Source organism: Nicotiana tabacum, chromosome 3, assembly GCF_000715075.1.
Source record: "Nicotiana tabacum cultivar K326 chromosome 3, ASM71507v2, whole genome shotgun sequence".
Classification (NCBI taxonomy): Eukaryota; Viridiplantae; Streptophyta; class Magnoliopsida; order Solanales; family Solanaceae; genus Nicotiana; species Nicotiana tabacum.
Genome location: NC_134082.1, coordinates 84,482,238 through 84,500,266, shown reverse-complemented (window position 1 = coordinate 84,500,266; position 18,029 = coordinate 84,482,238). Strand labels below are relative to the sequence as shown.

Genomic DNA, 18,029 nt, shown 5'->3' with positions numbered 1-18,029 from the left:
ACCAAATACATGGCTGCGAGTTTGAGGTCCAATGCATTTTTCTACAATCTCTATCCTTGGAAGAGACGATTCAGACATCACCAATTCTTGGACTTGATCCTGAAAAATATATAAAGAGATTGTCAGAATACATGCTAACTAAAAGTAAGGTAAACGCACATGTTTCTCAATTATTTCAAAATCAACAAGTGTGTTATTCTTCTTGCGAGTCTCAAAGAAAATAGTTGCCAAATCTGGTGGCTTGCCATCTTTTTCGCCCTTCACATCAAAGTAAACCATGTCAAATAGTGTCTGTTAATATTCAAAGAAAAGAATTGAGATTTTATGATAGCACCTTTTGATAAATAATTTCTCTAATTGGCTTGATACCAATATGATGAAGCATTTTCAGCTTAGCTCTATTTGCTGCGTTCCTATGGCGTCTCGCCTATATTTGTGTAATAATATTATATTGAAATGTTATAAATAAATCTCAAATGATTGATCATAGTATGAAAATGAAAATATATAACTAAGTATTATATGTCAAACCTGAAAACTTTCAAAAAAAAAAAATTCTCCTTTATCAACCATTCCCATTATTTTTTGTCCCTTTGGCATATTTCTAAGAGCCTCTTGGATTGGCTTACCCTTCACATACTTTGCATGCAATTGTCCTCTCCATTTATTCCATAATACCCCCGCGGAGTTGAACACTGACTTCGACCAGGAGATTGATAGAGACTATCCTTTGATTGAGAGAGCCAGAGCCCTTAAAAAGGGTACAAGGATATAAAACTCCCAATGGGAGAGCATGCGCCCAGAGAAGAGAATTCTTTCATCCAACTCAAATTATGTCAGGATTAATATCCATATCATCGCTCTCAAATTTATCCTACAATAAAACAAATAAGCTTTAAACCTTTAGAGTATGTGAAAATAAATTAACAGTCATTCAATGATTCAAAGTAAGTGAATTGGAATTCCCTCATAGTATCTGCTGAAAAGACAAAAAATCCATGTAATTCAGCCAATAAGAAAAAGAATAATTACTAGGAAACATCAGTGTTCTAGCATTACAGAGTTCCTTGCCAACATCTCGTTGCCAACCTAAGTAGTCTAACTGAAGTAGAAGCAGAAGTAAGTGTATTAATTGTCCATTTAGTCTTATAATCTCTTATTTAACAAATAAGTTCATTCTATAAACATCATCTTGAGATGATGTTATATCAACGTAGAACTTGAGAAGTTTCATAATTGCTAAAATATTTGCATGAGTTAACACTACATCTTTGCTAACTCCCGTAGTTCCTAAAGAGTATAGTATTGCTGCTGTATCCGAAAGCGTTGGTCTGTCCTTTAACATTTCTAAAGGGTCACAATTCTTAATCAGGTCCTCTACTGAAACTGAATTTTCATCGTTTTTGGGTCGTGTTGTGAGAAGAACAGGAACACTAGATGGGACTAATTTATGTACTTCTTCTGGTGCAGAAATGGCTAATTTTACACGCGATAGACATACTTGTTTAAAAATTTCTGATTAGGTATTACGAGGATTGGCAGGGGATAATATAGCACCAAGTGAAAGAACAGTTAGAGTGCTAGACATATATAAGTACAGCTCCTAGCATATATAATCAAATAAGAGAAAAAGATATAAATAATAGAGGCCATAGCCACATCTCCGGATTAGTAGAAAAGAGGAACCCAAGAAGAAAAAAAAGAACACTCAATCCAGTTACCTCAACAGCCGCCCATATATGATTTAATTTTTCTTCCTAAATATCATCCCACGATGTTACTCCCAACGGACACATATTAGGATCACAAACTAATTTTTCCAAATGCCTTGCAAATAGATTGATATTCTTTTCAACTATTCGATTATTGTAAAAGGTTACTTTAAGCTTCTGTCCCATTTCAAGTGATGCAACTTATTTGCACTTGTTACTTTCTCGAACCTTTTTTACCTTACTAGTACATGAACCTACATTTAGATAATGTAAAAGCATTTGTAAATATTACACAACTAATAAACTTATGATAGATAAGATTTGAGAACATACTTGGTTCAACTGTTTGGGAGGATTTCATCACTTGATCAATAGATGGAGAAAATGCAATATCAGTTTGCACATACTTTTCCTCATAAATAGAGGGAGTTACATTTGTTGTTCACAATTCTTGAGCAGCAAACATTGTAGAATTAGATCCTGTACTGTTAGAAGTTCTTGGCATGCCTTAACTAGCCTAAAGAGCATTATGATGAAAGGATCCCCCTTATTTCCAGAAACCTTTGAAGACAACAACGATTTATTCTCTCGCCCCCATCCTCGTCCCATCCCTATAGCACCTAATGCAAGAAATTATTTTTAAAGCTAAAATTTATATTTTCTTCCATTTTTCACATAAAAGTTTTTTGGAAAAAGATACGGACTGCGCACGTAAATCAAGAAATACTAAACGAAGCTACTTGAGGTCTCGAAATACATAAATGAAGGCTAAAACTCAAAATAACCTATCGCGTCATCACATTCTTCACCTCTAAAATAGAGGTTCGTCCTCGAACGGACATAGAAGGGTACCTGGACTAGTGAAAAGGTGTGGGTATCCACTCCGCATATCAGACTCGGACTCTCACATAGCTGCCTCGATCGGTTGACCTCCCCACTACACTCGAACTGAAGGGTAGCTCTTAGACCTCAACTTCCGGACTTGCCGAGCTAAAATGGCTACCAGCTCTTCCTTATAAGTCAAATCTTTGTCCATGTCACGACCCCGGTTTGCCCTCCGTGAACCATCGTGACGGCATCTAGTCTCTACCACTAGGTAAGCTTAATTTGCAGAAGAAAAATCAAAATTTGCGGAAGTAAACAATTTAAAATAGAAATAAAACAGTAACAGTGTTTAAATGTGCCGCTTGACATACACCATGTTTAACTCTTAATACCAAACATAAATCCAAGACCCGGAAACCCATGAATCACAAGCTAAGATCAATATTACATAGCTCTAACTCCGGAATGTCTAATAAGAAAAGGAAGGTACAAAAGGGCTAAATACTAAAAGCAGTAATAGAAAGGACTTCTCGGTCTGCGGACGCGGAAGATGTACCTCGAATTCTCTAGAGCGGTCTCCTCCCTCAAGGATAGTAGACCTGATCAGCGGTACCTGGATCTACACATGAAAAATATGCGCAGAAGAGGCATGAGTACACCACAGCGGTACTCAGTAAGTGCCAAGCCTAACCTCGGTTGGGTAGTGACGAGGAAAGGTCAGGGCCCTACCGAGATTAAATAAATATAAAAATGACAGGATAAGGTAAGCAGTACAATTGAAAATCTACAGTAAGAATCTATACAGGTTAATAAGAGTACAATAACGAAAATAGAAATAAAGGCGAACACCAGGAAATACCACTCATAACCAGGATGATAGCCGGGGATCTCTTGGTATCCCGATGATCTATTGGTATTCTCAATTATATGCTAGGGATCTTTTAGTATCCCGAGGATCTATTAGTATCCTCAATATATGTCAGGGATCTCTTGGTATCCCGAGGATCGCTTGGTATCCTCAATTATATGTTAGGGATCTCTTAGTATCCCGAGGATCTTTTGGTATCTTCAATATATGCCAGGGATCTCTTGGTATCCCGCACCTCAGTCCAGATCATAAATACGTACAGGGGATCTCCCAGGATGCCGTTCCGTAGTCCCAAATTAAAAACACATAGAAGCAACACAAGAATACTCAATTAAATACAAATTTCGTACCAAGTAAGTAGTTAATTCTAACCTAACGTGCTTCACGTAATGCAATGAAAGCAGTTTAAGCAAATAGGCAATTAAGTCAACTAAACATGCTTTTCTAAACTACAACAGGTTAAATTTGCAAGTAGGATAAAGCAGGAAAAAGGAACATCAATTGAAATACTTAAAGTAAAACCGGATTTTCAACAATTAGCTCAAGTACACACTCATCACCTCACATACAAGGCATTTCAATTACCAAATATATCATATTCTAAGGAAAAGGTCCCCCACACAAGGTTAGACAAGCCACTTACCTCGAACCGGCTCAAAAATCAACCCAATACCACGTCTTTTCCACGAGTACTCGACTCCAAATAGCCCAAATCTATTCAATTCAATTGCATAATATAAATAACACTTCAAGTAACTGATTCTACAATTAAATTCTAAGCTAATACGCAAAATTATGTAAAATAACCAAAACACCCCTCGGGCCCACATCTCGAAATTGGGTAAAAATTATATATTTCGGACACTCATTCACTCACGAGTCTAACCATATAAGAATCTCTCAAATCGGGTGCCAAAAACCCAATCAAAACTCAATAATTCAGCCTATGAAGTTTATCCAATTTTCCCAAATTTTCCACCAATATTCGAAATTTAAAGGCTAGATTTAAGTTAGGAATCATGGAAATTGATCTAAGTTAGGTAGAGATCACTTACCCAAGTTACCTAGGTGCAAAACTCTTCAAAAATCGCCCCTCCCGAGCTCTCAAATTCGAAAATGTGAAAATAGGCTTAAACCCTCGAATTGGGATTTTAATGAATCCGCCTAGGCATTTTGTGCATCGCGATCGCGAGGAATGAGGTGCGATCGCGAAGAGTAAAAATGGAGGGCTCCTGAACTAGTCTATGCGAACGCGGCATGATACACGCGATCCCGGAAGAGGAGAAGGGGAGGCTTACGCGTTCGCGGTCGAAGCCACGCAAATGCGAAGGGTAAAGGACCGCTGAGCCATCGACTCCAAATTCTACTATGCGAACGCGGAAGGGGGGTTACGAACGTGAAGGAGGAAGGGGCAGACTTCCGTGATCGCGAACCAAATCATGCGATCGCGAAGAAAAAATTATACCCCCTCTGAAAATACAATACGCGAACGCGGAGGGAAGGTCGCGATCGCGATGAATGAAACCAGATACCAGATTTTTCTGTAATTCCACAAGTTCCAAAATGACCCGTTGAGCTCCGAAACACACCCGAAGCCCCCGGAACCCCAACAAAACCTGCCAACCAATCCTAAAACATCATTCAAACTTGTTCCAACCTTCATGCTCAAAGCAACATCAAAACACCTACTTTTCAGCGGATTCAAGCTTAAAAATTCCAAAAACTCTAAAAACACATTTTCGATCAAAAAGTCTACTAAACCTCGTCCGAATGACCTGAAATTTTGCACGCACATCCCAAATGATATAACGGAACTACTACAACTATCGGAATTCCATTCTGACCCTTAGATCAAAATCTCACTATCGAACCGGAAACTTCCAAAATTCAACTTTTCGGCATTTCAAGCCTAAATTAGCTACGGACCTCCAAAACACAATCCGAACACGTTCCTAACCCCAAAATCACCCAACAGAGCTAACAGAATCATCGAATTTCTATTCTGAGGCCATATTCACACTGTTCCGACTACGGTCAACTTTCCAATACTTTAGCTCTCATTTAGGGACTAAGTGTCTAAAAACTCTCCGAAACTTAAAACCGAACATCCCGGCAAATCAAAATAGCAGAAATGAACTCGGGGGAAGCAATTAATAGGGGATCGGGGCATTAATTCTTAAGACGACCGGCCAGATTGTCACAGTCCAATTGGACTCAGCTAAAATCTAACACATGAGACAGATCACTGTGATACTTTCAGAGCATGAAGACATGGAACACCAGGTGGAATGCTGATAAACTAGGTGGCAATGCAAGCTTGTAGGTCACCTTACCCACTCTCTCAAAAATCTCAAAGGGTTCGATATACCTAGGGCATAACTTGCCCTTCTTTCCGAACCTCATCATACCCTTCATGGGTGCCCGAAACAATATCCTCTCTCCAACCATGAATGCAACATCACGAACTCTCCGATTGGCATAACTTTTTTGCCTAGACTGAGCTGTGCGAAGTCGATCCTGAATCATCTTGACCTTTTCCAAGACATCCTGAATCAAATCGGTACCCAACAACCGACCCTCTCCCGGCTCAGACCAACCAACTAGCGAACAATGCTGACTCCCATATAATGCCTCAAAGGGAGCCATCCGAATACTCGATTGGTAGCTATTATTATAGAAAAACTCCGCAAGCGGCAAGAACTGATCCCAAGAACCCCCGAAATTCATATCGCAGGTGTGAAGCATATCCTTCAGTATTTGTATGGTGCGCTCGGACTGACCGTCTATCTGGGATGGAATTCTGTACTCAACTCAACTTGTATGCTTAACTCACACTGTACGGCCCTCCAAAAGTGCGATGTGAAATGCGTACCTTGATCCGAGATGATTAACACCAGCACACCGTGAAGACGAACGATCTCGCAGATATAGATCTTAGCCAATCGCTATGAAGAATAGGTAACTGCTACTGTAATGAAATGTGTCGACTTGGTCAACTTGTCCACAATGACCCATAATATGTCGAATCTCTTCGAAGTCTATGGGACCCCAACAACAAATCCATGGTAATACGCTCCCACTTCTACTCGGGAATCTCAAACTTCTGAAACAAACTACTAGGCCTCTAATGCTTGTACTTTACTTGCTGACAGTTCAAGCACCGAGCCACATCTACAACTATATCCTTCTTCATTCTTCTCCACCAATAATACTGCCGCAAATCCTGATACATCTTGTCGGCACCCAGATGAATCTCTTCAAGAATTAATTCACGAAACCCGTCCACATTGGGCACATAAATCCGACCCTACATCCGCAACACTCCATCATCTCCGATAGTAACCTGCTTGGCACCACTGTACCGCACCATGTCCTTAAAGACAAGCAAATGGGTGATGTCATACTAACACTCTCTGATGCGCTCATTCAAAGAAGACCGAGAGATCATGCAAGCTAGAACACGATATCTAACCTTACGAACTAATTGGCCAAGGTCTGAACATCTGATGTAGGCGGTCTCTCACCAACCGAAAAAAGACACGGATTGTACAAGCAAATCGAGGAACGCTAAACGGAGCAATTCGAGGTCACGGAACACAGAAATGAAGGCTAAAGCTCAAAATGACTTATTGGATCATCACAATTGTCTTGTAACTTCTTCTTGAAGTAGTATGCTATAGTGCTATATTTAACCCTACTGTTATCAAAAGCAGGATTACAATCATGTCTTGGGTTTAGTTTCTTCACTCTACAGCCCTCACTGCCCTTGTCACTGGATATAAGATATTTATACCTTATACATTGGGTTTAGCCATCTACACACTTATACCTTACTCTAATTTTGTCACTTTTTAACAACTCTAATTTCTTTTGATTAACCAATGAATAAAGGTTCATGAATTTCTAGATTCAAGAATATCCTTGAAAGACATGTCGTTATGAATCTCTTTGTATTCAGTGAGGTTTTCACTAGGATGCTTTTTTCTTTGTGCCTCAAATTGTTCTAACTCTTCGGAGTCATAGGCCAAGCCATCCAAACCCGCTTCATCTTCATCTTCACTACTACTATCATTAGTACCAACTAACACTGGAGATACATAAGCCTCAGTATGATTGACAATGCTTGAGACACAAACATTTTCTTCACACTCATCTACAATATAGATATTTAGTACCTTAAATTCCTCACAGACAAGGCATAAAAGGTGTCTAATCCCTATATCTCCTTCAACTTCATAATACTTATTAGATGGGGCAACAATTATTAATTATTGTACCCCTATATACCCTAACTGAAGAATGTATTCATCTACTATATCTTTAAAAGACAATAGGTCAGAATCTTTATCTTTTCAAATATGGACCAACTTCTTTGAATAGACTAGGTGTGGCTCTATAACCCAGTCGACCCATAATTAAAAACTAGGTCCACAAGAACCATCTACAAATATAAATAAGACAATGTAAAAATTTTATGACCATAAAGTAATATTTTATACAAAATAGACCCATTTGATAAAGATTAGAAATCAAACAATAAATAATGGGTAAAAACATTGATGGTTGCTCTTCAATAAACAATGCAGAATATTACAATAAAATACTATCAACCACCACTTTCCAATATACTTAATCACATGCGTAAGAGATATTTGGATCCCATTCAATCATACACGACCAAAAGCACACAGATCAAAGCAATAACTTTATTATTTAAAAAATAAAGTAATACCTCTGTTGTAGCCCTTACCAACAAACTAAACATATAAAATACTAGAAGCATAAAAGCCTAATAGACCATCAGAAATTATAAATTAAGGGACCACCTCAAAAGATGCACATGCATGAGAAATTAACAACCAATCGACAAACAACGGAGGTGTAAGAAGTATGTATAAGAACAGCCATATGCACATTTACCAGGAAAGAAAAAATCCTAGCTCGAAACATTATGTGGAAACGCACAATCTTCAACAAAATTAGGAGAAACATCACAAGACTAAGTTGAATGAGCAAAATTTTGAAGAAAGAACTCATCTTTTTGAATGTGTCGAGTCATAGATCTGAAATTTTATCACTGCCGGAAACCCTAGATGGAACCCATCTCGTTTTTTTCCTTTTTCTCAATTTTGATCTTTTATTTATGTATTTTTACGGTAGATTTTAGTATTATTAACTTAGTTGGTCGGGTTTATTTAGTCGGGCGGGGCAAGAGAATTGGGCGGGTTGGGTTTATTTAGTCAAGTCGACTGTTTTTGTCTTTCAAAGAGTGCAACGTGCCCCACCCGTTAAAATAGGGACAAATATACTACTTTGTTGGATGGTATAGGCTTTTAGGGACGAAAAGTATAACGAGGAATGGTATTGAACAATATATCATACTAGATGGACATATCATGCCCCTTTATAAATAAAATAAGAATATAAACTTAAATTATTTTTAAATTTAAAAATAAGATACTATTTTTGGATCACATTAAAAAAAAATAAGGCCATATAAAATTGGAATAGAGGAAGTTGTTTCTTTAAGAATTGCATTTCGCTTTTATGTAAATAGATTTATAAAGTAGCATGGCGATGTAAAAATCTCAAGTATTTTTCTTGTAGAAATGATACCAGGTAGCTACTCTAAAGGGCATCTATTTAGGAATTAGCCCGTGCGTCTTGAATTTCAGTTTTTAGGTCAATTTTTCGGGACAAAAATATCCTGAATTGTTGTAAATTAAAAAATTTTAATTTAAAATTTTAGGACGAAATAAATATGGGTTATTCTCTAAATAGCATCCCTAAAGTGCACTATAGAAATGACACTAGGTAGCCATTCCGAAGGGATGCTATTTAGGAATTAGCCAATGCATCCTAAATTTCAGTTTTTCAGTTCAATTTTTTAGGAAAAAAAATGTCTTGAAGTTAAGATTTCTAATTTGAAATTTCAGGACAAAATAAGTGATGGCTAATCTTTAAATAACATCCCTAAGAATGACTATTTGCCGCATTTTTTTGGGGTTAAAAATATCGGAAAAATGACATTGTATAGCCGCTGTAAAAATAAAATATACACTTTTTTGGCTATCAAAAAATATACAAATTTTATATACAAAAAATATACAAATTTTATACACTTTTTTGGCTATCAAATATAAATAATTTTTGGCGCGGGATAAAAGTGATAATACTCCAAGAATCTCTACTCTCCAGCAACTCCAAACGGGCTTAGTGGCAAGATACTGTATTTTCATGGGCCAGCATAATAGAAGGTAGTAAAAATTGTGTGGGGTAACCACTTTTTAAAGTGGTATTTACTTTTTATCCAGCATTTTTAATGCTGAGCAAAAGTAGCCACTAATCTATTAAAATTAATATGAAAATGCAGTATTACCCTTTCCTTCCCAAACGGAAATACTCCATTTTCAGATCCATTCCTTACAGCTCCACTTCTCCTTCTACAATGGCATTCTGGGGTCCGTATGAGTGTTTCCATTATTTTCATATATGAAACCCAATTTTGAACAGAAGGAACAAAATGCATTAATCATATAAATTTTATAAGCCTCTCATTTTCTTTTGTGTCTGCTTTCAGGAGTTGAATTGCTTGGTTTCACTCATAATAATTACAGACGTGGGAGGACGTGACTTTTGGTTTTCTAAAAGAAGTGACTTTTAGATTTTCTTGAACAACAGATAATTAGGAAAAATATGGTAAAAAGCCAAAAAAGTTGAGGACAAAGATAATTGTGTTAAGGACATGTAGTCTTGAAGTCCTAAAGTTAAATTCAAAAGTTAAGGACATGGTCATGAACTTAGAGTTTCAAGTTCAAGAGTTAAAGAAATATAGTCCTGAAGTCCTAAAGTTAAGTTCAATAGTTAAGGACACAAGTTCAAAAGTTAAGGACATGCAGTCCTTAACTTACAGTTACAAATTCAAAAGTTAAGGACAGACAGTCCTTAACTTACATTTACAAGTTCAAAAGTTAAGGACAGTAGGTCCTTAACTTTGATTTCCAAGTTCAAAAGTTAAGGACAGACAGTCCTTAACTTACAATTACACGTTCAAAAGGACGCTTGGTCCTGAAGTTTGAGTTCCAAGTTCAAAAGTTAATGACATGTAGCCTTGAAGTCCTGAACTTAGAGTTCCAAGTTCAAAAGTTAAGGACGTGTAGTCTTGAACTTAGAGTTCCAAGTTCAAAAGTTAAGGACGTGTAGTCTTGAACTTAGAGTTCCAAGTTCAAAAGTTAAGGACGTGTAGTCCTGAAGTCCTGAACTTAAGAGTTCAAAGTTCAAAAGTTAAGGACATGTAGTCCTGAACTTAAGTACAAAAGTTAAGGACATGAGCAGAAGGATATTTTCGTCCGGACAGTTAAAGTTTATTAAAGCAGTGTCTAAAAATTAAAGACATTTTAAACGATAATTTAAAAGTAAATACATGTGTTATTAGTGGCCAACCGTGCATTTTACCCGGTGAGGTATTCAGTGGCCCAATATATCAATCCACGGCTCAGTTTAGACTTGAGACCATTCGGCTAAAGCTGACAACATAACACGTGGCCACAAGAAAATAATCACGTGACCATCACGTGCATAATATTGATGATTAGGCTGCAAGATAAGTAAGTGCCAAAGAGTAAAAATTCAGGTGAAAAAACAAAACCAAATTTCACACTCACTCTCTAACCCGCGAATATACGAGGAGGTACGCTTCTTTTACGAGCTTCTATAATTTTTGCGATATCGTTTCATATTTATTCATTAGTTGATGCCCATATACTTCTCGAGTAAGTAGGCAAATTTGCTATAGTTTTTCCTTATCATGTAAACGATTTTTGTTCTTGATCCTATAGAGTTCCCCCCCCCCCCCCCCCATCATTAAATTTATCACTTTGTCATTGTGTTTGCTTTAATTTCCGAATTCTTGAGATGGGTTCTGAAAATTTCTATTCTTTAAAGTCTCTTTGAATTGTTCAAGGAAGTTCTGGAATTAAATTTTCTAATTTGGATCAGGGGTTTCTCATATGATGTGAATCTTGGGTGTTGGGAAATGTTTTATTTTTTCTTGGAATAATAGACGATTTTATTTTAGTTTATTTGGATTAATTATTGTAGTTGAGTGTGTTAATAATACTGTTATGGATGAGAAATGAGATAATGGTATTTTGCTAGTAAACATGTAATAAATAGTACAAGGTGGAAAATAGGTTATAAGGATAGTGTATTGGTGATAATTTGGAGTATTAAGTGTTGAAAAGGAAATTAATGTGGAGTAACCTTTTATCTTTAAACGCATTTTCAGTAATTCAAGGTAAAAGACAGAGAGAAAAGGATTTCGTCAAGGAAGCCATTTTATGGGAAAATATATTTCAACATCCAAATGAAGGTAAAAGGAAGAGGAAGAACAGAACATATGTATTTTTATTTGGTTGAAACTTGAAACTGATAATAAACTATAATATGAAATAGATGGAGTTGGATGTTGCAAAGTAGGAGGATTTTTATAAGCAAATTATAATTATGCTTTTGCTGATTTTTTGGAGTTACGAAAATGTGAAAGCACATATTTCATCCTAGGTCTGCTCAATGCATTTCAAGCATCTTTGAAGATCTTGATGCTCTATGTGTACTATCTGTAGCTTAGTTATATGACCAAGTCCTCTTACTAAAAGGCGTGACGAAAACATTTTCTGGATCCTCTCAAAATTGAGGGAACAGTGTAACAAAATACTATGTAGAAGAGTTGTTAGAAGTTTGTTATCAAAGCATGTTAGCTAAAGTATATTCTTTCCTTTGATCATTTATAAGCAAAAAAATATGATTTTAGCTGCACCCAAGGGTGTGGTCTAATGGTCAATGAAGTGTGTGTGGAGGGGGGAGGAGGGGAGCCATGAGGTAGTGAAGGCAAAAAAACACTAGGTGATTTCTTCCCATCTAAGCCTTGGTGGGTAGAGTTACCCGATACCTATGCTGGTAGGAGTCGGAGATACCAGATATCCAGTAGAATTAATCGAGGTGAGTGCAAGTTGGCCCGGCCACCACCTTTACAAAAGAATATGGTCGTTAGCTTTCTTATTTCAAAGTGTCTGACATGGTCTAGTAGTCAATTAAGTGGATTGAGTACTATGAGGTCTCAGGTTCAATTTCCAGTCGAGATAAAAGACTTGGCGATTTCTTCCCATCTGTTCTAGCCTTGGTGGACAGAGTTACTTGGTATTTGTTGCTGGTGGGAGGTGACAGGTATGTTGTGGAATTAGTCGAGGTGCGCGCAAGCTAGCCCGGACACCACAGTTATCAAAAACAAAAAGAAAAGTCTCTGACATGGCCTTTAGCTATATTCATAACCATACTGGGATACCTTAATGGTTTATTTATTTGGTTTCTGCATGGAGCTCCATCGTCACAGTCTTAGCTCTGTGGTTATCATTTATTCTTTTGGCTCTCGTAAATTGTTATTTGACGGTTCAAGGTGTTTTGGAATGATAGTAATTGAGAACTCTCAATTTTTCTTAAGTTTTCAGCCATATCTTTTCTTTTGGTGTCTGCTTTTATTTTGTTGATAAGTAACGCGTATCCATTTGCTACTTATGCTTTTGTACTTCTTTGTTTGGTGTTCTTTCTTCTTCATTTCCTTCAAATAAATGAGACTTTCTTTTGCTTCTATTATGCAAGTTCTCTTCCTTTGCGGCCTTTTGATTCTGGGCTTCTTTTTTGCTTATCCCTTCTACTTTCCTAGTACAATTACTAAAGTAACCAAGTATAAAATTGAGTGCTGCAAATTAATCATTTTATGGTTGAGTGATTGAAAATGAAGATTAATTTTATGATTGAAATTATCTTTCGATGGCCTTGTTGAAATTCCCACGGTGTGAGATAATACTGGGTATGTTGTTGTTGTTGTTGGCCTTGTTGAAATTATATTTTAATGATATTTCTTTGAGGAGATGGATTAATATCGTCATCACTGTATATTGGATGCTGATATTAGTAATTTCAGTTATGTTTTGATTATTAAATGTACTAAAAGTCTAAAACCATATATGTTTGTTAGTTTGCTGAACTGTGCACTTAATTCAAATCTGCGTGTGCTTCGCTTCTTGTTTTTTGCCTCCAAGTTTTGTCGACTTTCTTGCTTTTAAAGATATTGGTACGGATTCATTTTTCAGGTTCAAAAATCCGGTTTGACTAATGGATGCTGACACAGAGAATAATGGATCTGCTTCCATAGAAGGTGTTAATGTCAATGAAGTGGAGGTAGAATCAAATACTGTTGACTCTCTTGAGGTTTTGTCATCCAGTGGTGATGTCATGCAAGAAGTAGAAAGTGGGGAGATTTTAACAAGGCTTGAACTAGAATTAGCATGTTTCTCCGAGAAACTAGTTAACTTAGATATACTTGTGATGCATGTGGCAACAAGAGAAAGTGATTTTGAGGCTTTTGCCTCCGAGAAGGAGCACACTTCAAATGACATCGTTGAGAAGGCAATAGAGTTTGATCTTTTATCTGGGGTACTGGATTCAGAGGTGAGGGAACTCGGTGGTTTGTTATCCTCTGTTGCAATGGAGATTGACAATGTGCGGAAGATCATTTCTTCATGTGGGCGTGTGGATGAAACTTTCGTTCTAATAGAAGAGAAGTTACATGACAGTGAAAAATCCCTCAAGCAGTCACAGGACCATCTTTTAGAATTAAGGGCACAATGTACCAACTTCCATGGGATTGTCCTCACCTCAATGGGAGATCAAAATTGTGAGTTTATTTTTGTTTTACATCTGTTATCAGACAAAAAAAGGATTTCTTTACATCCTGCATAATGCCGAATAGCTTCTGAAGCTTCAGTTAAGGAAGTCTTGATTTGTGCTGCTCAAAATTCAATGAGGTCAGTCCATTTCAAAGCAATCAAAGATGGGCTTTGGCAGAACCAATGCAAAGTGAATGGATCTCTGTAGCTAAGATCCGACTTAAATGATCTTTCTGATGGATGCCTGTTGTTATTGTCATAATTGTCGTGGTCGTCGTCGTCATCATCATCATTATTGATGTGCTATTGTTGTAGTTATTATTACTGCTATTATTATTGTCATATACAAAATCTTCTTGATAAGTGGATGCCTTGTTAATTTCTTGTTGATTATAATGTTTTATGCTCTATGCAATTTTGCTTATCCCAACAACCTCACGGAAGCCGACCATACTTTAGAATCATAAAGGAGAAAGGAAAGAAGAATGTCTGGAAATAGTTAATAATTTTTTCTTTTTGCTCTGCATGTCTGAACTAGAATTAAGTTGATTGCTGCTCTTTGTATAAGTACATATTGTTGCTATAATGTGCTTGAAAACAAGTACCATCATTGGTTTTTAATCCTACTTCATGCTGATGCAATTTGACAGGGCAAGGTGGCAAGACAGTGGAACACTTCAATGGGGATTCACTTTTGACTCCAAAGACAAAGATAAAAATGCAGACCGTTGAACAGCAGAGACACATTCTGCGGATGCTGGAGAAGTCTTTGGCCAGAGAGTTAGATCTTGAGAAAAAGCTTACTGAATCTAGACAAGTTGAAGAAGAATTAAACGTCAGATTGCAGCAAGAAACTTTCTGCATGGAGGAAGAAATTGAAGCTGCTTGGCAAAGGTTGTTTGAGGGAGAGAATGCTGCTGAAGTCCTGTTAGGAATTTCGAAAGAACTATTGGGTCGACTCCAGATAGCACACTTTAATCTGAACGGTACGGTTCAGAGAGAAAGCAACTTACAATCTAAGCTTCAAGAAGTGGAGGAAAATTTAAAAACAAAAGACAACTTACTGCGGAAGTCTGAAATCACCTGTAAAGAGCACGGGGACAAGGTTAAATTTCTTGAACAACGATTGGAGGACTCTGAGTTTCAGCTGTCCAATTATACATCATCTGCAAAGAAAAATCTGGAGTTGGAATCTGAGTGCAAATTTTTAAAAGAAGCTAATGTGGAACTTGACAAAGAGCTGAACCTCCTAAAAAGCAGTAGTAGCATTAAATCTGAGAGGATAAATCTACTAGAGAAGCAGTTGAGGGATTCTGAGCTTCGTCTTCAGCATGCAGTTGCATCTGCTGAAGCTAGTCAAGAGAAGCAAATCATGTTGAATGCTACAATCAACGACATGGAAAATCTGATTGAGGATCTAAAATCAAAGGTTTCAAAAGCAGAAAGTTTGATGGATAGTGCCGAAGAAAAGTGCATTATCTTATCAGAATCTAACTCAGATCTCAATGAAGAATTAACTTTTGCAAGGGAAAGAATGGCATTTTTGGAAGCATCATTATGCCAAGCTGAGGAAACGAAGAAGGCTACTGCCCGAGATATTAACTTCCGCAGTAAATTGATAACTGATTTGATTATGCAATTGGCTCTTGAAAGGGAGAGACTTGAAAAGCAGGTTTGTCCCTCGCTATTGACTCTCATTCCTGTTAAGGCTGGAAATATCTTTATAACATTTGTGACTTCACTTTTCCTCCACTCTATCCAGTTATTTTGAGTTTTTTTTTTTGTCTAATTGACATGGTCAATGGGCCTAAATGCAGATCGAGGACTGTGACTAATTGAATACTTGTTACTAATCTGAAACATCAAGAATTATGTCTTCTTGCTCCAATGAGATGGCTTCTCCACAACATTAACATTTTGTGTCAAAAATAGATTTTTATTCATGGACGTGGACTTCGAACCTTTGACAACTTCATAAATTTAATGTCTTCTAAAAAATTTCAGTTGTCTGTGCAATCTTGTTTATATAATTCGTGCATCACTTCTTGATGAAAGAGAATTCATTTGGATAAAAGTTAGAATAAGGGATTTTTTTAAAGATAATTTTATTTTGGGGACGGAATTGTATAATTTTCTCATTCAGATTAGTGTTTTTGTTGCAAAAATATTCAGATAGCTTTACTGATATTGGAAAATAAGGCCCAGAAGAAGCATTTTCAGCAGAAGGATAAAGTTCCTTCTTTGTCTCCACGAAGTGATGGCAAAGATACCAAGGAATCCGTGCTTCCCAAGGCCGAGTTAATTTCTGTAACTTCTTCAGATGAAAGCAAGGAAGAAAAAATCAAGAATTCGTCACCAACTAGTGTGGTACCTGGTTTATTTGGTCTTATGCTTATTTTCATATGCGAGTCGTATGCTCCTGTTTAGTTTAGTATAGTATTTTGATTTACTAATGTTGATGGCAATTAACTATTCCCGTCTGATGCCGTACATCCCATTATCAACCAAATAACCTTAGATGTGCCTCTAACTGAAACAAACTCATGCTTACTCCAAACTAATTCGCAATATATTTGAACCGACTATTTTGACAAGGTTATAAAGAAAAGGTACCTAGCTCCATTGTGACACTGCTGTTTTGGTTGTTCATTTTCAGGATGAGAATATTGCTGGAGACCTTTTGATGAGCGAGTCAAAAGAGGAAATTACTGATTCATCATCCGGACTTGATGCCTCGAGGGACATAGATGCGCGGAAGCTTAATTTCAAGTATGCCCTTACAGCAGTTCTCGTGTTTTTGATATCCGCAATGGTAGCTGTTTTAGTGCAGCATCAGAGTAGCCAATTTTGACAGCGCTGGAGATTTTTGTTACTCAATCGAGAGATCCCAGGCTTTAGGTGCTTCAGAAATCTTTTTGGTCTTACCTTCATCGCGTCTCCCCTCACTACTTGTCACTGGTAGATATCACCATATAGAGCGACACCTTTGCGCATCCAGTTCATTATGATGAGAGTAATTTTGAAGCCCAAAAGAGAACATCAGGCTTCCCCCCCTTCTGTGTGACTATAAATAGCAGTTTCTTACGTATGCATAGTTTTTCAATTCAGATTTTGTCAACTCCACAAATTAGCTTTCATGTAGAATTTTGGAACTGTGGCTCAGCCATCCAAGAGAAAGATAGAGAAGAAGCGAAAAGTCTCTGTGGCCATCTATGCATGGAAACTTCTCATGCTTTTACTTTTCGAATCATCTCTTTGTACTTTGCAAGCAAAATTTGTTAGTGCCAACTAAGAGATGAAGGCGGGTAGATTCTACCGTACACACATTTTAGGGCATCTTGTTCCCCTCTTTCTTGTTTCTTGCCAAGTGCTTTAAGATCATTTCTTTGTGTAGTTATTCAATCTGTCCACGTTTCTCTTCTCTGCAACTTCTTTCCAGATTCCTGCCACCAGCATAGCCTTTCCTTAGCAGCAAATAGATACACTTGCGCCTTAATCTCACACAAACAAATTAGGATCAGCTATATTAAATTTTCACTATGCTACTCTGATGTTATATGAGATAAAACTAAGAAAAAAGCACTTAGGCAAAACAAGTACAATATAACAAGTGTCATCATTAGAAAAATTAATTTTAAGAAATAAAATAAAATAAAGTACTTGACAAATTCAAGGATAGGATGACAAGTGTTATCACTAGGAAAATTTAAATTTTAAAAAGCAAAATAAATAAATAAAATACTAAACAAAATTAATAAATAAAAACTTGTATTCACTTAGAAAAATTAATAAATTCAACATAGATTGGCAACGGTAGATAGGCTACAAAATGGTACCTTTGACCTAATTCTTCTCTCTAGGATTTCTGTGAATAGTGCTGCCGCCACTATTCACGCC

The 18,029-nt window shown here is 36.9% G+C and overlaps 1 protein-coding gene across 4 annotated transcripts; it reads left to right on the top strand.

The window, feature by feature from the left end:
* Positions 1–11,023: 11,023 nt before the first annotated feature.
* On the top strand, positions 11,024–17,341 carry LOC107760214 (WPP domain-interacting tail-anchored protein 1). 4 transcript variants are annotated; one of them, XM_016578233.2, is made up of 5 exons: positions 11,024–11,095; positions 13,557–14,140; positions 14,783–15,804; positions 16,305–16,499; positions 16,789–17,341. In XM_016578233.2, the coding sequence occupies exons 2-5, from the start codon at positions 13,579–13,581 to the stop codon at positions 16,981–16,983; spliced, it is 1,974 nt and encodes a 657-aa protein (XP_016433719.2). In that variant the 5' UTR covers positions 11,024–11,095; positions 13,557–13,578; the 3' UTR covers positions 16,984–17,341. The 4 variants fall into 4 exon arrangements, with proteins under 4 accessions (XP_016433719.2, XP_075105692.1, XP_016433720.2 ...); XM_016578234.2 differs by lacking the exon at positions 11,024–11,095 and adding an exon at positions 11,096–11,177; XM_016578232.2 differs by lacking the exon at positions 11,024–11,095 and adding an exon at positions 11,176–11,776.
* The last annotated feature ends 688 nt before the right edge of the window (positions 17,342–18,029 follow it).